Source organism: Chiloscyllium plagiosum, chromosome 6, assembly GCF_004010195.1.
Source record: "Chiloscyllium plagiosum isolate BGI_BamShark_2017 chromosome 6, ASM401019v2, whole genome shotgun sequence".
Taxonomy (NCBI): domain Eukaryota; kingdom Metazoa; phylum Chordata; class Chondrichthyes; order Orectolobiformes; family Hemiscylliidae; genus Chiloscyllium; species Chiloscyllium plagiosum.
In genome coordinates this window covers 93,989,709-94,012,303 of record NC_057715.1, presented here as the reverse complement: position 1 = coordinate 94,012,303, position 22,595 = coordinate 93,989,709, and the positions used below count along the sequence as shown (strand labels likewise).

At 40.3% G+C, this 22,595-nt stretch overlaps 1 protein-coding gene across 1 annotated transcript in view; it reads right to left on the bottom strand.

Moving 5' to 3' along the window:
* The window catches only part of LOC122551164 (transmembrane protein 272-like), a 38,433-nt gene that overhangs the window by 9,015 nt on the left and 6,823 nt on the right, over positions 1 to 22,595 (bottom strand). The window contains exons 2-3 of the mRNA XM_043692790.1: positions 5,976 to 6,064; positions 1,354 to 1,413 (exon numbers count right to left, since the gene is read on the bottom strand). Of these exons, the coding sequence (XP_043548725.1) occupies positions 1,354 to 1,413; positions 5,976 to 6,033 (118 nt within the window). The 5' untranslated portion in view covers positions 6,034 to 6,064. The remainder of the gene's footprint in view (positions 1 to 1,353; positions 1,414 to 5,975; positions 6,065 to 22,595) is intronic.

The window sequence follows — 22,595 nt, the reverse complement described above, 5'->3', positions numbered from 1 at the left end:
TAAGAGCAGTTTTGACTTGTTAGCATTTTACATCAATTAGATAGTATGATATTAATATATCAATTATATTAAAGTATTTTGCTTATCAGGTGTGTGATATATGCATGTATTTTAATATCACTTATTTTAATGTTTGGCTCTTGAACTAGAGGCATGTGGGTTTTTGGTCTGTGTTTATAAAGGAGTTTAATGTTAACTCATCAGAATTTCTTGAACCATGATATCTTTGGAAACCAGTATGGGAGACGGAATCCCTGCTGTGATAATAGGAATTTGTTTGCACAGAGAGAGTTTAACAGATAGATACAAGGTAAAGAGTGTCAACTTGCTTTCTGTTTAGAAGGATCAGATATTTTTCTTTTGCTTGGGGGAGAATCAACAGCTTGGAAACATTTTGTTTCTCAGTTCAAAGAAGTCCTGGTTGGAGTTGAATATATAAAACCCTTTTTTCCGAGGGAAATGGGTTCATTCAGACAAGTTAGAATATAGGTTAGTTCAGTGTAAGGGTTTTAGTTTGAAAGTTTCAGACCAGAAGTAGTTGGTTAACCCTAGAAAAGGTTATTCAAAGTTGAAAACTTCTACACTCTGTTGTGTGGCTAATCAAGGAAGCGGCGACAAAACTCTCAAAACCAGGAATTAAGTTACATCAATAGATGGGATAGAGAAACAGTGTTTGAGTCCTGCAAAATGTTCATATTGAGATAGATGAGATTGTATTTTTACTGGGTGCTTTTAAATCTTTCAAGTTGTAAGTAGCTTGATTTATTCTACTTCCTCTTTACTTTTGCATAATAAAAGTCTGTCTTATTGTTAAAAGGTAAATCTTCAGCATTGCATGCTTGTGTTTCAGTGAAAGATCACCTTGTTAAATTTACAGGGAGAAAATGAGGACTGTAGATGCTGGAGATCAGAGTCAAGAGTCTGGTGCTGGAAAGGCAGTACCCAAGCAGTAGGAAAATTGATGTTTCAGGCATAAGCCCTTCATCAGAAATGGAGCTCATTCTTGATGAAGGGCTTATGCCCGAAATGTCGATTCTCCTGCTCCTCGGATGCTGCCTGACCGGCTGTGCTTTTCCTGCACCACGCACTCTCGACCCTTGTTAAATATGCACCTTGTTAAATATAAAAAACATGTGACTTATCGAGCCGGATTTCAGTCTGGAATCTGACTTGTCCAGCTGGGACCAAAACAGTTTAAAAGTAAAACATATACCTAAAATAAACCATGGACAAATGTTATATATATCAAGAGTAGAGTTGTGCTGGAAAAGCACAGCAGGTCAGGCAGCATCTGAGGAGCAGGAAATCAATATTCATTCTAATGTAATGTTCAATGAAAATTAAATTTCTCACCCACAAAAGCCATTGACAGCGGCAGTGCAAGGAAGGCAAGTAGCCCAAAGATTAAACAAGCTGTGGAAATAAATATATAAAGATGTCATTTTGCATTGTTTTCATCATTTGGGAATTAAAATTAGCAGGATATGAAGAGCAATAAACTCTGTATCACCTTCTACAAACGAACATGCTTACTGAAGAAATACAGCAGTTTGGCATTGCTTATGACTAATAAACGCTATTCAAAAATTATAATATGTCATTTGGGCAAAACCTGCTTCACGGGTTGTGAGTGTGAAATGTTTTATTAACCAGAGCAGAGGAGGTAATAGTCTCTGATCAGAAGAGACAAAGGTAGAAAACTTAATTATATGTACAGTTCTTCCAGGTTTTGTCATACACCGCTGTGTTCCCACAGAAGATTAAAAATTTTAAATAACGTTATCAAATCGGTTGATTTTAGTTCATTTTTTAACATACTTCAATCAAAATTAGAAAAAAAACCAAATCTGTAACAATCTGTAACACCACACCACAAACACCAATTCAGTAAGCCAGGAAATTCCAAAAATTCTGTTCTCAAGGAATGCCTGCATTTTCCAAGCATTTGTCACCCGAATCTAGAACTAAAATATTTGAAAATTGAATGGTGACCAGAAGTCTTCCATGTGTGATTAATTACTGGAAAAAGCAAATTGTGCTCCAGTGAAAATTTCTCTATGTCATCAAATTGCTATGTATACCAGGATTGAAAACACTGTTATTTTAAAATGCCATTTTGAACTGTTTATCTTTTCTCATACATCCTGGAAGCAATGATCCATATTTGTTAACGGCAACCAGAGTGGTTTTGTTATAAATAAGAGACTTTATAAGACAGTTATGTTTTGAGTAAAATAGAATGTCCTTGAGGGGAGAATAGTTACCTTGGTAATACTGCACAGAGTCAGGCCAGTGGTGATCCAAACCAAAGCCTATTGAAAATTAATGACTGCTTTCACAGTTTGATATAAAAGAGGGGCACATAAACACAGACACAGGGATATGGAAAGGGAGTCAGAAACAGCTACTGTTGTAAAAAGCACACATGAAGATTGTTTCACATTAGCAATCAAACAGCTTGCTGGTGTGAGCCAGTTCATTGTTTGACAAGATGCAATGTGGGGAGATTTGAGGGACAAGGAGTCACCAGAATGGACTTGCTGCGAGAATTTGATTTGGAGAAACTCAGAAGACTGATTAAAATGACTTTCTAAAGACAATGGAAGATCTAACTAGTTGCGGGCAGCAGAAGAAACCCTGTGTTTCAAGTGGAAGGAACATGGAGTTTAAGCTTCAAGGTTACCTTGCTGCTAAAAGCACAGCAAAAGTAAAACCATGTCATAAAGTATTTCAGTTGTGCTGGTTGTTTAGTTGATACGGACTTGGCTTTAGTTTGGTGTATTAGTTGCAGTTAAGAATGTTTAATCTGCATTAATTTGACCTTATTTATTATAGTAAACTCTTGCACTTTATTTATTGCTATTCTTCACTGATGAATTCCTCACCATTTTTTTAAAAAGTTGTTGATCACTTTAGGGATCATAACTACATGGATTTTTGTATGCTGATATCCTTATGCATTAGTTGGACACTATAATCCAGTATTCGACTTCCAAATGGTTGACACAGTGGTTAGCACTGCTGCCTCACAGCACCAGGGACCTTGGTGTGATTTCAGCCTTATGTGACTGTCTGCATGAAGTTTTGTAAGTTCTCCCCATTTCTGTGTGGATTTCTGCTCGGTGCTCCTGTTTCCTCCCACAGTCCATAGATGTGAAGGTTGGGTGGATTGGCCATGCTAAATTACCCCATGGTGTCCAGAGACGTGCAGGCTAGGTGGATTAAACATGGAAAATATGGAGTTACAGGGATAGGGTTGGAGGGTCGGTGTAGACTTGATGGGCCGAAAGGACTCTATTTATACTGTAGGGATTCTGTGATTCTAAATGGTGCCAAGGACATTAACTTCTCTACTCCTTGAGTCAAATCAGTACACAAGTTTTCAGAATAAGTAATTTATCTCTGACATAACATACACGATTCTGTACATCTAACTGTAGCTCTTTCTCTCTATAATTTCACTTGATATGTTTGTCAGTATAGGTAACATCAAATGGCAATAAGCTACCAGAAAGGGGGATTCTCTGTTATTAGGGTCCTGTCAACCAGCTGGATTTCTCAAATGCCATTAGCAATATTTGGATCTTGTACAGAGTCACAGACCAGGGGGATGATGCGATGAATGCTGCAGTACTGAACTTCCTAGTGTTCGTTCTGAATCCAGCAAATTTACATTCTCAAGAGTTTAAACATATTCTTGCAGTGAAGATCATGAGAAATTGTTCCGTTTATAAAAGAATCAGATGGCAGTTTTAAAGCATTTTGCAAAAGAAACAAATGCAAGATGAGAAAAACACTTTTTCACCATGCAGATAGTTAGGATATGGAATGCGTGGCCCGAAAGTGTGCTGGAGGCAGGTTCAGTTGAAGCATTCAATAGGACAGTGGATCATTATTTAAACAGAAACAAATTGCAGGAATGATTCTCGACTGGGAGAGGGAAAAGGAAGGAGATTGGTTCTAAGTTAAAATGCTTTTGGAGTCATTGCATTCACGATGGGCTGAATGGCCTCCTGCAATGAAGAATTCTGTGATTCTATGATATGCTTGTTCTCAATAAACTGGGAGTCTGCCAAGAAAATCACTCATAGTATTAGTCTGGATAACAACCTGTCTTTAAGCTTAAACAAAGACCCAGAATGAAGAGCTTTCTAGATTTGAAATCTCATGTTTCCAGGAATAAATATCTAATACATGCACATTTATTTCCAGTGTTTTGCAGTCTAACCATTCATCAGTTTCCCAAAAGGTGATACAGGATCTTTTCCTGGTGAACCTTTCTACAGTCTTCAGTACTCCTCTTACTTAGTCAGCCCTGACATACATCCACTTCCATTTATCTGAATGCAATCAGTGCATCTCTGGCAATTGTTTCTTTTCTATCTTGATGTCCCCCACAAAGATTTACCCTATTGCTCATCCTCATCCTTATTCACAAGTCATTCCTCTGCAACATCATCTGCAGGCAGAGGGGCAACCTGTACATTTACACAGATGACTTTACACTCTACCTGCTCATGTCTTCTCTTGCAATCTTGGCTGTGTCCATGCTATCAGACATCAAGTTCTGGATTGGTTACAATGCTCTATAGCTCAACATTAGGAAGACCAAAGCCATCAGCTTCAGCTCTATTCCAAAAACTCTGCCCTCATCTCTTTGGCTTTACCCATTCCTGGCCACTCAGTCAAGGTTTAATCTTGGCTACCCTTTCAAGTCTGAACTGAATTTTAATCTTGACATGCTCTCTATCACGAAACCACTTGCTTCCAGCTCCACCCTCATCTCAGTTCCTTCATCAGCCATGCTCAAAACATATCTTCATCTTCTCATTGGATTTCTTTCCCTTGGAAATGGGTTGGGAAAACAATGGCAAAATGGTGACATTATTACATCAATAATCCAGAGCCCCAGTCCCAACGTTCTGGCGGCACAATGGCAGGTGGTGGAATTTGAATTCAACAATAATATGGAATAACAAGCTAGTCCAATGGCAACCACATAGCCACTGTTGGTTGTGATAAAAACCCATCTGGTTCACCAATATCCTTTATGGAAGGAAATCTACTATTCTTACCTGTCCTGGCTTATATGTGACTCCAAACCCACAGTAACTTTCTTGACTCTTAATTGCCTTCTGGGCTAATAGGAATGGGCAGTAAATGCTGGCCTTGCAAGCTGTGCCCAGATCTCATAAATATGTAATAAATTCCAAATAGTCTAATCTCTTGCTTTCGTTATTGGACTCTGGTCTGCATATTTAAAGAAAGCTCACACCAGCTATAGACAGGTGTCCTTGACACCTAATCAAAAGAACAGGTTAAAATAGAAGGCAGGAGAGGCATTGTAAGGCATCGGTGAGTACATCAGTTTTCCAATACTAACTATCTGCGCATCCAGTTTCTTCTGGGAGGGTAATGCTAAAATTGCCCCTTACAGAAACATTAATGTAAACAGCTGTACGGATTTTCCTTCTCCTAAACAGCTTTCAATGGGCTCATAGCACGATATACATCAACTGAAAGCATATTGTGCAGAGAGCAGTGGTTTAAAGTTTTTCTGTCAATGCAGAGTTGTGCCCACTGCCAGCATGAACTCAAAACTAATCCCAATTCCCATATATACAGATGAAGTTCACACTGCCTTTCACAAAGCAAATTACAGCTGAATATGTTTTATCATCTGCATTCAAGTCTATTAGGAGTTATAAATGATCCTAATAGGTCTTCAAACAGTGTAATTGGTTCTAAGTACGGTGCTCCTGCTTTTAATCATGATCATCTTCATTCAGCACTGGCAATCTGAACAACACTGTGACAATGGACTGTCTAAATGCTGGGTAGTCCTGAATTTAGGCTGTGGGTTTGACAACTTTAAGAAATGTAAAGTACTATCATTATCTGTGAGAGGCTTTCTTCAGTTTGTGCAATGAACATAATGATAAAATTAACAATTTAAAGTAAACCTTGTTGCTTACCATTGCTGGCAATTTTTGAAATACATCGATGGCAAGCTTTTTCGACACCAGCAGACATTATTTCAATTCTTCTCTTGACCAGGCTACTTCTGAATCAAAACAAATTAAGAATTTTGATTAACATTGTAGGTAGACGAAATACTGCAGGTTTCAAGTTAATGCATTAAAATTTTAGATCAAAAACTTTTAATAACTGGTAGCTCTGTTGCATCTGAATGAATATTGAATTTTACTTTTTTAAAATCTTTGTCTACTGATCTTATTCTAAAATTTATAGCTTTAATATTTTACGAGGCAATTCTTAACTCTCCGTGACCATGAGGGTTACATCACCAGTTTATGCTTTGCAGTATAACAGACAAAGACAAACTTTCCACCAATTGCAAATCCAAAGTAATGGAGATTCTGAAATTAAAATGTAAAATGCTGGAACTACCCAACAGATCAGTCAGCATCTATCAAGAGATAGATGTGCCAGAGAGATCCTGTCAGCATCAGCCTCCACCTGGTCCTTGAATTAGCCATATTGTGCCTGAGGTGTGGTCAATCACTCAGCGAGGCCCTATAGTATGGAAGTAGGCCAGTCATCCCATTGAGTCCACAACCACCATCCAAACCCACCTCCCCGTAATCCTGCATTTCCCATGGTTAATCCACCTAGCCTACATATCCATAGACTCTATGGGTAATTTAGCATGGCTAATATATCTAACCTACATGTCTTTGGACTGTGGGAGAAAACTGAAGCACCCAGAGGAAACCCATGGAGAAGGGCTAATGCCCGAAACGTCGATTCTCCTGTTCCCTAGATGCTGCCTGACCTGCTGCGCTTCTCCAGCAACACATTTCCAAACTCCACACAGTCGCCCAACGGTGGAATTGAGCCTGAATCCCTGGTGCTATGAGGCAGCAGCGCTAACCACCGTGCCACTGTTGCTAATTGCACATTCTCCCCCTGTCTGTAAGGGTTTCCCCCTGGTGCTCTGGTTTCTTCCCACAGTCCAAGGATGTGCAGGTTGGCTGGATTAACCATTGTCCATAGTGTCAAGGGATGTTCAGGCAAGGTGGATTAGCCTGAAACTGTAGAGTTATGGGGATAGGGTAAGGGGAGTGGGTCTGGTTGGGATGCTATTCGGAGGGTCAGTGTGGACTTGGTGGATCTAATGGCCTGCTTCCACACTGTACGGATTCTATGATTCATTAAAAGGTGGGAATCTGTCAGGAACGCTGACCTGGCACACCAGTTTGTAGGTTTGCTCGCAGTCCCAGCTCCAAACCCACCTCATTGCAGCCAGGAGCTCTGCGATCCCAGTTGGAAGTCCTGATGAAAAGTGATCAAGCTTGAAATTTTAATTTTAACCAGCAAGGAGGGATTATATCGGGCACAGGTAGTGGGGGTGGTTAAATCTCTAAACGCTTTCTGGAGGGGGCCTCATAAATCTAACATGATCCTGGTTTTACCAGAACATATACTGGGAGGCATGTCGGAGACACCCCTGTGAAGACATCCAGTCTGTCTCTGAAGTAGGTTCATAGCCAATTTGGACAGTGTACTAAACTGTCTGACAAACACCATTCGATAAAACAAAAGCACAATGGGGAATAATTATTCTGTGAAATTGTCATGTTGGGAATCCTTTAATGAGCATAGCTATTCCCCATCTAAATTAAAGGCTTGTGGTCACAGGACTTTGGCTCAGTGGTTAGCAGTGCTGCCTCAGTGCCAGGGACCCAGATTTGATTCGATCCTTAGGTGACCATGTGTGTGTGTGGAGTTTGCACATTCTCCCCATGTCTGCATGGGTTTCCTTCAGGTGCTTCATTTTCCACCCACTGTTCAAAGATGTGCAGGTTAGCTGGACTGACCATACTAAATTGCACGTAGTGTTCAGCGATGTGTAGGCTAGGTGCATCAGTCAGGGGATAAATGTAGAATAATAGGATAGGGGAATGGGTATGGGTGGGATACTTTTCGGAGGGTTGGTGTGGGCTTGTTGGACAAAATTGCCTGTTTCCGCACAATTCCACACTGTCGGGATTCTATGATAAGATCTTTGAGTTCTTCTGAGAAGATGTTTCCACTCATTCATAGGCGATTTCCAGTTTTCAGAAAGTCTGTTTACATAACATGGATCCTGTCTGCCTTCGTCTGCCCTTTCCATTGTCAGCCTCCACTGCAGAATGGGAGCAGCTTATGTAATTCTATAGAGAAAAATTGAGGATGCAAAAGAGTCCAGAATTTAAAGTGCACAGACATCGCAGAGAATTATTTGGCTGGACAAGCATTTAGAGCTGGGAATCAGTGAGGCCACAGAGGGAGTTAAACACAAAAATAAGCATTTAAATATTGAATGTATCAGCAGCAAATTAGATCCACCCATGAACAGGAATTGATGGAAAGTCAGATGTTGGTAGCGCAGTTTGGATCAGCACAAAATTTTCAAGGATGCAAAATGGGAATCCCACTCAAAAGGGCAATGGAATAGTCAATTCTAGAATTAACAGAAACATGGAGTAGTACTTATGAAGCAGACAGTAGCAATGGACTAGATGTGGCGGTAGGTGATCATGGCGATGGAGAGATTATGGAGTTCAGCTTAGGGTCTAATGGAGCAAGGAGGTTGCAAGACTGGGGATTGGGGAGGTCAAGGAGGTTGATGACAAAGGAAGGGGTAAGACTTTCAGAGGCTGTGCTGGTGATCCCCATCTGTGTCTTGGATTGTTCCAAGTCCGGAGTGAATTGTGCTCTTCCCATCCTGTTAGGCAGCAAACTAGCCACTTTCCCCAACTGCCAAGAAGGAAGGTAACCTGGGGTGGGTGGATAGGTGGGATTCAAGCCCTTACTCAGTCATTAATTGACCTCTGAAGGGTGGTGGGATTGTGAAAGTCCCAAATGGACTTCATCATCCAGCACTTCATTGGTGAGGTGGTGAGATGGGAGAACAAGTATCTCTCCAGGGTCAACTTGCCCAATTATTTCCTCTTCTCATCTTCTCTCTGGACACCTCCAGAGAGGGAAAACTGCACCCAATATCCCTATTACTCTGGCTGCTGAAAACTGAAAGCAACAAGGCAGGTGGACAGATTGGTCAAGAAGGCGTTTGGGATATATGTTGTCATTTGACAAGGCATAAAGTATAAAAGTGGCGAGGTCATTATGGAGCTGTAAATAATGTTGATTAGGTCACAGCTAGCATACTGTATGCAGTTCTGGTTGTCACACAAGAAGAAGGGTGTGATTGTACTGCAGAGTACAGATAGGTGGTTCATCAAGATGTTACATAGGCTGGATTGATTCAGCTATTTACAGACACTGAATAGGCTGGGATTGTTTTCTTTTGAGAAGGATGAGGAGGGGACTGATAAGGTGTATAGAGAGGGTGGATGGATGGGAACTTTTCCCCTTAGTAGGGGGATCAATAACCAAGGGCCACAGATTTAAAGTAAGGGACTGGAGGTGTAGAGAAGATTTAATGAAAATGTTTTTCACTTAAAGGGTAGTAGGTATCTGGAACTCTGAAGCAAACACAGAGAATGATGGAAAATGTCAGCAGGTCTGGCAGCACCTGTGGTAACAGAGTTAACATTTCAAGTCTGTTTTGACTCCTCTTCAGAACCGCAAAGGATGGTAGAGGTGAGAACCATCGCAACATCTAAGAACTACTTAGATAATAGTTGAAAAATCGAATGGGCCAAGTGCTGTGAAATGTGATTCCAGTAGATAGATACTTGATGACCAGTGCAGACAAGATGGGCCAAAAGGCCTCTTTCTGTGCCAGAAAATTTAACAACATATGTGTTTCTGCACAGAATTTTGCCATCACTGTTGACAGGCAAGGGAGTAGCACAAGCTAAAGTCCATTTTAGTTTCAACTATAAAGTGAATTCAAGTAAATAAAGGAAAAATAAACAAATAAATAACAATTAATGAATCAAATCCCTGCATATAAGTTACAGACACCCCAATGCAGGGACCTGTCCTCTGCAGGAAAAAGCAACATATTGAAGCATTAAGCTTTTTGGTATGAAACAATGGTTGTGTTTGCTGACACCAACGCTATACACTGCTTTGAACTATGTATGCACAGATTTTGGGGAATGGCAACTAGAGAGGGGGCAGGTGATATTAGAGTGGGTGGAAATCAGAATTAAGTGTGCTGAAGGGATTGGGACTGGGGCTGGCATCAATACTGGACTGGTGAAGAGATGGAGGACCTGGGAAGTGGGAATGGAGGGGAAGGAGGAAGACCAACAGTAACTCCCATGCATTCTCCATGGTGATATCTTGACCAATCATAAACCAAAGACCATAAGGTATAGAAACTGAATTCAGTATTTTGGCCCACAGAGTGTGCTCTATCATTTAATCACGGTTGGTATGTCTCTCAATGCCTTCTCCCTGTAACTCCTGAAGGGTCATTCCCTTCAATCCGAGGCTGTGCCCTCAGATCCTGAAGTCTTTTATTAGTGGAAATGTTTACTCCATATCCACTCTATCTATGAGTCTCAGTATTTTGTTAGTTTCAAACAGATACCCCCTCATTCCTCTAAACTCCATCAAGTACAGATCCAGAGTCCTCGATCATTCCTCATGTGACAAGCCCTTCATCCCTGGAATCAATCTTGTGAACCTCCTCTGAAACTCCTCCAACACCAACATATCCTTTCTTAGATACGGGCCCTAAAACTGCTCATAATAATACAGATGCAGTCTGACTAGACACTTTTACAGTCTCAGCAGTATATCCCTGCTTTTGTATTCTAGCTCTCTTGAAATTAATGCTAACATTGTATTTGCCTTCCTAACTGCCATCTGAATCAGATTATTAACCTTAAGAGAAGTCTGAACTTCAGATTTCCAAAGCCATTCTGCATTTAGAAAACACATTCTTCCTACAAAAGTTCAAAGTTCCTCGCACATTCACACACTTATTCTATCTGCCACTTCTTTGCCCACTCTCCTTCTGCAGCATCCTGCCTCCTCAACACTACCCATCCCCCCATCTACTTTGCATCATTTTTAAACTCAGCAACAATGCCCTCAATTCCTTCGTCCAGATCATTAATGTATAAGGTGAATAGTTGTGTTCCGAACACTGATCCCTGTGGAACTTCACTAGTCACTGGTTGTCGCCCTGAAAAAGGCCCCTTTATCCTTACTGTCTGCCGTTTACCTGTCAGCCAATCGTCTATCCATGCCAGTATTTTGCCCCTAACACTATGGGCTTTTATCTTATTTGGCAGCCTCCTGTGCAGCACCTTGTCAAAGGCCTTCTGGAAATCTAAATAGATCACATTCACAGGCTCTCCTTTGTCTAACTTTACCAACTACTCAGCACCCTTTTCTCATGTTATTATTTCCTTAAAATCATGGCATCCTTGTAAGTGGAAAAAACTCAACAGCATGAGTTTATTTTCAATGAAAATAAAGTTCTGTATTACCAAGCAACTATTTAATTTGTAATAATTAGCTGTCACGTATAACTTTATGAGTCATCCAGTGGATGGATGTTACTTTGAATGTTGTTTAGCTCATCATCTCAAGCCGCCATTTCAAAACATAGTTCAAATCCATCCTCGCAACATTTATATCAACCTAGGTCAGGGCATGAAATTTAATTAATGCTGACTTTGCAACTAGATTTAAATGGCCATACCTGAAAGTAAAACTAAAGAAAAATATTTTATTTTAGTCATAGCAGCCTTTGGACTTCATTCAAGAAGTTGGCTGTATAAATTAGGCTACATGATTAAGTCGAACACTCTCTTGCAGCCTCCTAAGGATATAGGCCCCTTCTTATTTACATCTACTTGCCATTCTTATCACCTGAAGCCACAATGTTAATATCCACCTGTATGCTGTCAACATTTCCCCTTACCTTCATTGTATTGTCATTCCACTTATTTACATCACCTCTCAGTAAACCACAGTTCCCTCTCAACAAATATTGGGAAAACTGAAGGTATTGCCTTCAGCCTGTGCCACTAATACCAGTTCCTGGTTAATGGCTGCATCATTCTGCCAGCCTCTGTTTCAGATTAAACCAGACTATTTAGAACCTCAGAGTATCAGGGCCAGCCGCTTGGCAATATTCCCCATACCTAAGCCTAGCTGCTTCTGAAACTCTCATGCTAGGCATCCTCAGTCCCTGCCTCATTTGGCTGAATCCTGTGCTTCCATGTTCTACCCTCTGCAAACTCTAACTCATCCAAACATCTACTGCCTGTATTCTAACGCACAGAAAAACCATGCTTTCTGACCTATAATGGTGCCCAGTAAATAAACAACACAAATATAAAATTTTCACCCAATATTTCAAGTTCCTTAATGGCATTCCCCCCTTCCTATATCTGTAACTTCCTTCAGTCCTCCAAACCTTCACAAACTCTGCCTCTTTAACCTTTCCCATACTCTTTGCTCCAGCATTGAAAGCATTGCCTTCTGCTATCTACACTGTAAGCTCTGGAATTCCTTTCCTAAACTTTTGCTTCTATTTCTCATATCCTAGTTAGGGCCCTTCTTAAAACATATTGTATTAGTGAAGGTCTTAGTCACCACTCCTAATATCTCTTTTGTCTGAATAGCATCTTGCAAGGCATCTTGGTATGTTTCATAATATTAAAGGTGATATACAAGTGCAATTGTTTCTGTAAAGTCTATCTGGCACACAGCAAAAGAACATTTGTTAATTACTGTAAATGGAAACAACTGCTTTCATTCTTCAAGGCATGACCGTGTACCTGCCTTCAACTCTTACCAGCAATATTGGAAGTAATGCATTATGAGAGGGCCCCGGTTGTGAAAGACATGTTAGAAAAAAACAACAAAATGTTTCCTTCTTCACTCTGAACAAGGGAACACATTTAAAAAAAACATTTTCCCACCGACAGGGCATAATGCATTGTTAGGTCTTAAGTGTTTTTGTAAAGAATGATTTTAAAAAAATAAATACAATGGTAGCTGTGCACTATTCAAAACAAATGTTGATGAAAGAAACATTATAACCCATCTTTCGAGTTTATGAATGCTGTCTGGCCTGGTGTGCATCTATGTTTTTATTTCAAATCTTCAAAGGCTTTTTATTTAAGACCTACAATGAGTGGGCTTCAGTCTTCCATTTCATCAAAAATAGTATGAATAGAATTGATGAGAATAATCTCTTTCTGTAATTGTCCCTAGAAAGTGATATCAAAAATTTACTGAAAGGAACTGTCTCTTTTTGCTTTGAAATACTTCATATTTTGTATAAGTTGTTATTCTACTGCTTTTGTACCTACTTGTTCTTCTTACATTTGTACTGCTACTGTAAATAAAATCTGAACAATAATTTCGCCTGCTGCCTTAATCAAGCAATCCCCTCCACCGTCAACATAACACGGTGTACCATCTACAGGTTGCTCTACAATAAATCACCCAGGCTTTTTTGAGATCACCTCCAAAACTCTCAAGTTTTATCACATGGAAAGATAAAGACAGCAGACATGTGAAAACACCACCAGCTGCAAATTCCCCTCCAAGTTACACACCATCCTGACTTAGAAATATAATAAAGTTCTACCATTCAAGCACCTAACCTTCGCGAATTTGCTTATCTGTGTGATCCTGATCGTGCACCTATTCACCCACTTTGACGCCAATGTTCACTCATCCACCCTCTTCCAGGATCCATACGTTCACCGTGTTGCACATGATAGTTAGCTATTTTTGCAATTTGTGAAAATCACTAAGTGCGACATTCTCCAGAAATGCGTTTACCACAAATTGGGGGGTGAGGGGAGCTTCATTGTATCCTGTATTGCTATCCCTTCATTGTTACTCAGTTAAAATCCTAGAACTCTGACTTCATAGCATTCTGTTTGTACCTAAGTCATGCTGACTTCAGCAGTACAAAATAGTTCACCACTTTCTCGAGGGTATTAATTAGGAATGGGTAATAAATGCTGATTTTGTCACTGATGTTTATATCCCATGAACGAAGACAAAAAAACCTTGGTCTAGTGATGTATTGCATTCCACCTTCCAAAGTGACAGGATAACAAATTGGTCAGGCTACATAATGTCCAGTGAAAGAGTAACTAGGGAGAGAATAGGGACCCTTAAAGATCAACAAGGTCATCTATGTGTACAGGAGATGAGAGGGATACCAAATGAATATTTCAATTCAGTATTTAGTGTGGAGAAAGACATGGAAGCTAGGGAATGCAGGGAAATAAATACTGATTTCTTAAAAATAGAGGAGGTGCTGGAGGTCTTAAAAAACATAAAGGTAGATAAATCTCTATCTTAGGATATTGTGGCAAGCTAGTGAAAAAATAGTGGGACCGTATCAGAGATGTTTGTTTTACCGACAGTCACAGGTAAGGAGCTGGAAAACTGGAGTTTGGCTAATGTTGTGCCGTTATTTAAGAAAGGCTGCAAGGAGAAGCCTGGAAACAATAGACCTGTGAATCTGATGTCAATGGTGGACAAGTTGTTGGAGGATATTCTGAGACATAGGATTTTGGAAAGGCAAGTACCAGTTAGGGATAGTCAGCAGAGTTTTGTGTCTGGGAAATCGTGTCTCACAAATTTTATTGAGTTTTTTGTGGATGTGATCAAGACGATGGATGGAGGGTAGAGAGGTAGATGTTGTCTACATGGACTTTAGTAAGATCTTTGACAAGGTTCCACATGATAGCCTGTTTAGTAAAGTTAAATCACATAGGATTCAGAGACAGCTTGCCAATTGGATACAAAATTGGCTTGATGGTAAGAGACAGACAGTGATGGTGGAGTGCTGTTTTTCAGACTCAAGATCTGTGGTATTCTGTATGGATTGGTGCTGAGTTGACTGTCGTTTGTCATGTATATAAATAATTTAATAAGAATATAGGAAGAATGGTTAATAAGTTTTCAGAAGACACCAAAATTTATATTATAGTAGCCAGTGAGGAATGTTATCTAAGATTACAAAGCAATCTTGATGAATTGGGCCAATGGGCCGAGGGGTGACAGATAGAGTTTACTTTAGATAAATGCAAGGTATTGCAATTTGGTAAGATGAACAAGGATAGGACTTACACAGCTAATGGTAGCTCCATGGGGTGTGTTGTAGAACAGAGAGACCTAGGGGTTCAGGTACATAGTTCATTGAAAGTTGCATCACAGGTACAGAGAGTGGTAAAGAAGGCGTTTGGCATGCTTACCTTCATTGCTCACAACACTGAGTATAGGAGTTCGGACATCATGTTGCAGTTGTACAGCACATTGGTAAGGCCACTTTTGGAGGACTGTGTACAGTTCTGATCACCCTGCTATAGGAAGGATATTTTCAAATTGGAAAGGGTTCAGATAAGACTGACAAAATGTTATTGGGACTGGAGGGTTTTAGTTATGAGGAGAGGCTGAACAAGCTTAAACATTTTCACTGAAACATAGGAGGTTGAAGGTGACCTTACAGAGGTTTACAAAATCATGAGGGGCATAGATAGGGTCAATAGCAAAAGTCTTGAGTTCAAAACTAAAGGGCATAATTTTAAGATGAAAGGAGAAAGATTTAAAAGGGCCTGAGGGGCAACTTTTTCACATGGAATGAACTGCCAGACAAAGTGATGGATGCAGGCACAGTTACAACACTTAAAAGATAGGTACATGAATACGAAAGGATTAGAGGGATATGGGCCAAACACAGGCAAGTGAGACTTGTTTCGTTTGGGAAATTTGGTCGGCATGAGTTGAACCGAAGGGTATGTTTCCATGCAGTATGATTCTGTGACTCTGTAACATGATTAAGATTTGTTAGGGTGGCACGGTGGCTCAGTGGTTGGCACTGCTGCCTCACAGCGCCAGGGTCCTGGGTTTGATTCCAGCCTCAGGGACTGTCTGTGTGGAGTTTGCACATTCACCCCGAGTCTGCGTGGGGGTGCTCTGGTTTCCTCCCACAATCTAAAGATGTGCAGCTTAGGTGAATTGGCCAAGCTAAATTGCGCATAGTGTTCAGGGATGTGTAGGTTAGGTGCATTTGGGTAAATGTAGACTAAGAGGGTAGGGGAATAGGTCCGGGTGGGTTACTCTTCAGAGGTTAAGTGTGGGCTTGTTGGGCCGAAGGGCCTGTTTCCACACTAATTCATTGTTAAACAGGCTGTACTAACTTATGATATGTGTATTTGTTGGAGAATGAAGGTACAAGTTTTGATTCATAAAGGAGTCATCCTACCCAGTCATGATTATGAATAAAGTTGTGAAAACGCAAGTGTACATATACACACTCACGTTTTTCCATTTTTTTGCTTTAAATATCATCCTTGGTAAATTATTACCAATCATGACTGTAACTGAATCTCATTTACTGACAATTCAAAGTGCACCTTTCAATAATCGTATCTAGTTCCTGCTAACTGGATCATTCCATTTTAAAATGGAAACTATGGTGCAAATGGAAGGACATGATGCCTGGGCCCTTCAGGAGATACAGGAAATGTTCCACTGAACATAACCATATATGATTAAAGTTGTACTCATTGGATAACCCCATTGAGTAGTTAACTAGTACTTCAGATCATAAGGGTAACCACTTTGGAATCAAAAGCAGAAATTTCCGGAAAAATCCTGCGGGTCTGGGCAGCATCTGTGGAGACAAAGCAGAGTTAATGTTTCAGATGCAGTGACTCTTCTTCTAAATGGATCATTGGACCCAAAATGTTGACTCTGCCTTCTCTCTCCACAGATGCTGCCAGATTTGCTGAATTTTCCCAGCAATTTCTGTTTTTGTTTCTGATTCCCATCATCTGCAGGTTTTTTTTTTGTTTCTTTCAGGCTGCTTTCAAGTTACTTTTTGAAAAAAAATGCTTCAGTCAGTTTTATTTAAGTATCACAAACTTAATAACTTCGCTGACAAATCTTTTTTATATACTTCAGGCTCTTCATAAGATAGCAACACTTCAAATCCTATTTACATGACAGTCAATCTCCAATAAGAACTTGAGCCATTAATATTAGCTAACCAGCTCAACAAATGAGTTGTTGTAACAATTGTGTAGGGCTTCAACTGATGTCCATTAATTGGAATCAACGGAAGCCTGACAACATATTCTTAACTTCACATTTCTCTCTAGTTGTGTAATGCAAACTTTTCATTACATTTTCATTCAGAATATCATACTTTTCCTTCAAATCATGATAAAATGTATCCTGGTAAGCTATTGGCAATAGATGTTTTGCACAAATTCTATTTACTCACTACTTCCTCTCCATGGAAGACCATATTCATCTTCATTTCACAGCAGTCATCATAATACAGACAGCCTTTATGTAACAGTTCTTTCTCCTACATTTACATGTTTTAGTGAACTGGAACTTACTACACTCGTCATCAGAGAAACATCTTCATAAATGTATTCTTTCAAGTCTCCCTATTCACTCAGTGGCATTGAAATGGCCCAGAGTGTTCCAGAGATTTGCGCTATTTAATTCCTCATGGAAGTGCACTGTTTACAGGATGAAAGAGGAAATTGTAGCTTAAGTAACTTGAGCTATCACCCTACCCTGAAGCTTACTTTGCCATTAACATCATGAAATACTGCAATGCCCTAGTAGTATTGTTGATGTACTAGTAAACCAGATTCCCAGGTAATGTTCTGGAACCCCGTGTTTGAATGGTAAATATGGAAATTTGAATTCAATAAAACAAAAATCTGGAATCGAAAATCTAATGATAACCACAAAACCACTTTTGATTGTCACAAAAATGCGTCAGGTTTGTTAATGTCCTTTAGGGAATGAAACTGCTGTCCTTACTTGGTCTGGCCTACATGTGACTCCAGACCCACAACAGTGTGTTTTTTTTCTTAACTTCCCCGTGAAATGGCCCTTGCAAGCCATTCAGCTGTATCAGCCTCTAGAAAGGAGAAAAGAAATGACACAAGATGGATCACTGATGTTAACTTAAGCACCAGAAACTACAACAGCAAGCACAACCCTGTTAACCCTGCAAAGTCCTCCATACTAATATCTGGGCACTGGTACCAAAATAGGGAGAGCAACGACCTGACATAGTCATATTCATAGAATCATACCTTAGTGTCCCAGTACCCGATTCTGGGTATGCACTGTCCTAACGGCAAGACAGACCCAGAAGATGTGACTGAAATGAGGTATATATTTTCCATTTATTTTTTATCACGTTGGAGAGTGAGATAGTTGATTTGGAGATTTGGGTGCTGAATGTTAATAAAAGGAACTATGCAGATATGAGGCATGAGTTGGCCTTGATAGATCGATGAGAGTTACTTAAAGGGATGACAGTGGATAGGCAATGGTAAATATTCAAGGAACGCATGAGGGAACTGCAACAACTATTTATGCCTGTCCGGCAAAAAAGCAAAATAGGTAAGAGGGCCAATCCATGGATTACCAAGGAAATTAGAGATAGCATTCAATCCAAGGAAGAAGCATACAGAAAAATAATAGGTCTGAGGATTAGGAGCAGTTTAGAATTCAGCAAAGAAGGTCCAAGGAATTGATTAAGAAGGGGAAATGAAGACAAATGTAGGTCACCTACAGACAGAAGCAGGGAATGTATAATAGGGGACAAAGAAATGGTTGAGCAGATGAATACATACATTGGTTCTGTCTGCACAAAAGAGGACACAAATCAGATACCCAAAATGTTGGAGAATGCAAGATTTAATGAGAGGGAAGAACTGAGGGGGATCGATATTAGTAGAAAAACGGTGCTGGGAGAATTGAGAGGCTTGAAGGCAGATAAATCCCCAGGGCCTGATAACCTACATCTCAGAATACTTAAGGAAATGATTCTAGAAATAGTGGAAGCATTGGTGTTCATCTTCCAGGATTCTATAGACTCTAGAAGAGTCCCTGCAGATTGGAGGATAGCTAATGTTACTCCAATAAACAAAAAGGGAGGTAGAGAGAAAACAGGGAATTATAGATCAGTAAGCCTAACATCAATAGTGGGGAATATTCTTGAATCTATTATCAAGGACTTTATACTGAAGCACTTAGAAAGCAGTGGCAGAATCAGACAGAGTCAGCATGGATTTATGAATGGGAAATCACGCTTGACAAATCTGTTAGAATTCTATGAAGACATAGCTAGTAGAGTTGAAAAGGGGGAGCCAGTCAAAGTGGTATATTTGGACTTTTAGAAAGTGTTTCACAAAGTCCCACTTTAGAGTTTTTTGTGCAAGATTAAAGCACATTGGATTGGGGAAAGTGTATTGAGATGAATAGAAAACTGGTTGACAGAGAAAAAACAAAGACTAGGAATTAATGGGTCCTTTTCAAATTGGCAGGCAGTAACTTGTGGGGTGCCACAAGGATCGGTGCTAGGACCCCAGCTATTCACAATATATATTAATGATTTGGATGAGGGAACAAAATGTAACAACTCAAAGTTTGCAGATGATACCAAATTGGGTGGGAGGGTGAACTGTGACGAGACTGCAGACATCCTTTAATATGATCTGGACAGGTTGGGTGAGTGGGCAAATCAATGACAGATGCAGTATAATTTGGATAATTATGAAGCTATTCACTTATGAAACAAAAACAAGAAAGTAGTTTACTAGCTGAATGGCTGTCAATTGAGAGGGCGGAGTATGCAGTGGGACCTGGGTGTCCTTGTGCACCAGTCACTGAAGGTAAGCATACAGGTGCAGCAGGCGGTAAAGAAGGCCAATGGTATGTTGACTGTTGTTGCGAGAGGTTTTGAATACAGAGCAGGGATGTGTTGTTGCAGTTATACAGGATCTTGGTGAGGTCACACCTTGAATATTACATGTTGTTTTGGTCTTCTTTTCTGAGGAAGAATGCTCATCCTCTCGAGAGAGTGCAGCGAAGGTTTACCTGGCTGATTCTGAGGATGGCAGGACTGATGTATGAGGAGAGTTTGAGTAGGTTAGGATTGTTTTTGCTGCAGTTCAGACAAGTGAGGGTGGACTCTCATACACAGTTATAAAATTCTAATGGGACCAGATAAGGTAGATGCAGGGAGGATCCAGAACCAGGAGTCACAGTCTGAGGATTCGAGGTGGACCATTTAGGATGGAGATGAGGAGACATTTCTTCACCCTAAGAGTGGTGAGCCTACAGAAGTCATTACCACTGGAAGCAGTTGATACCAAAACATCGAATGTATTCAAGAGGTGGATAGATAATAGTACCTCTGGCAAATGGGATCAAAGGTTATGGGTAGAAAGCAGGATTAGGCTATTGATTTGGACTATTTATTTGCTCTTATGGCCAGGGTATTTATGTGTTTAGCCAAGTTGAGTTTCTGGTCAATGGTAAACCATGAATGTTGACTGTGAGGGATTCAATGATGGTAATGCCATTGAATGCCAAGGAGTGATGATTGCATTCTCTTGTTGGAGATGGTCATTGCCTGGCATTTGTGTGGCACGAATGTTACTTGCCATTGGATATTGTCCAGATCTTCTTACATTTGCGTATGGATTGCTTCAGTTTCTAAGGAGTTGCAAATGGTGCTGATCATCTTACAGTCATCAGTTAACATCCCCACTTCTGACCTTATGATAGAGAGAAAGTCATTGATAAAACAGCTGTAGACTGTTGCACCGAGATCATTACCCTGAAGAACGCCTGCAGAGATGTCCTGGAGGTAAGATAACCGATCGTCAAAAACCACAATCATCTTTCTTTGTGCCAGGTATAACTCTAACTGGTGATTAGTTTTTCCTGATGCCGTTAGTTCCATTTTACTAGAGTTCCTTGATGTCACACTCGATTAGGAATATGGCCTTGATGTCAAGAGTCAATACTCACTTCGCGTCTGAAATTCAGTTCTTTTATTCGTGTCTGAACCAGGGCTGTAATGAGATCAGGAGATGAGTAGCCCTGGAGGAACTCAAACTGAGTGTGTAATTACTAAGCACAATGTATAAGCACTGTTGATGAAATCTTCCATCACTTTGCTGATGACCGATAGGACAGTAATTAGCTGAGTTGGATATGTCTTGCCTTTTGAGTATAAGACATACAGGAGCAAATTTCCCCAAGACTGGGCAGATGCTAGTTTTGTAGCTTTATTGTAACAACTTGGCTAGGGATATGCAAGTTGTGAAGCACAAATCTTTAGCACTATTGCAGGAATATTGTCAAGGCCCGAACCTCGAACCATTTCTTGATATCATGTGGAATGAATCAAATTGGCTGAAGACTTACATCTGTGATTCAGGGGACAACTGAAGAAAGGTGAGGTGGATCATCAGATTTCACAGTGTCCAGAGTCAATGCTGAGGACTACCAGGGCATCGCCCTCCCAACAGTAGAAACATAGAAACATAGAAGCAGGAGCAGGAGGAGGCTATTTAGCCCTTCATCTTACAGTCATCAGTTAACATCCCTACTTCTGACCTTATGATAGAGAGAACATCACTGATAAAACAGCTGAAGACTGTTGGACCAAGGTCACCACTCTGAAGAACACCTGCAGAGATGTCTTGGAGATAAGGAATCCTGCAGTGAGTAACTCACCTCCTGACTCCCCAACTTCTATCCACCATCTACAAGGCACAAGTCAAAAGTGTGATGGACAAGTCTCCACTTGCCTGGAAGAGTTGAGCTCCAACAACATTCAGTAAACTTGTCACCATCCAGAACAAAGCCGCCAGATCAATTGACACCACAACCACAAATATTCAGTTCTTCCACCACGGATGGTCAGTAGCAACAGTGCTTACCATCTACAAGATACACTGCAGAATTTAACCAAGGTTTTTTAATCTTTCAAACTCATGACCTCTATTATCTGGAAGTAAAGAGTTAAAAATCACACACCAGGTTATAGTCCAACAGGTTTATTTGGAAGCACTAGCTTTTGAAACGCTGCTCCTTCATCGGATCATAAGACACAGAATTGATAGCGAAAGGGTAACAGTATCATGGAGCTGTAAAGATATACAGGTAGACAATCCTTTATCCAAAGTTCCAAAATCCGAAAAGCTCTGATATCCGAAGGTTTTTTTGTAAAGTTTTTTTTCTCATTATCAAGGTTGTTTGGCGTGCAAACAGTTAACCAAGTCAACACCCACTCGATGCGTGTCACTCAGGTGTGACGTGGGGGGGCGTGGCCTAGCACCAGCAGGCCTAGATTCTCTCTCAAGGCCTGTTTTGGTTAGTAAGTCTGCTCTTCCATTAAGACTTTTTAAAAATTTCACCATCAAACTATCAATTATTCTGAAATTTGAAAAATTCCAAATTTCAAAAAACAGCTGGTCCCGATGATTTTGGATAAAAGATCGTCTACCTCTATTAAACAAATTTAGATTAAGTCTTTCATCTTTCAGAATGGGATATGCTAGTTTCAGTTCTTTAATATGCAAATCCCAGAACTCCTTTTAGGTTACATTCTCAAGATAGCTTCAGCTTTTCTGACAATAGATGCCATCTCAGCTCATGCAATGCATTAAACATAGAACATAGAAGAATACAGCGCAGTACAGGCCCTTCGGCCCTCGATGTTGCGCCGATCCAAGCCCACCTAACCTACACTAGCCCACTATCCTCCATATGCCTATCCAATGCCCGTTTAAATGCCCATAATGAGGGAGAGTCCACCACTGCTACTGGCAGGGCATTCCATGAACTCACAACTCGCT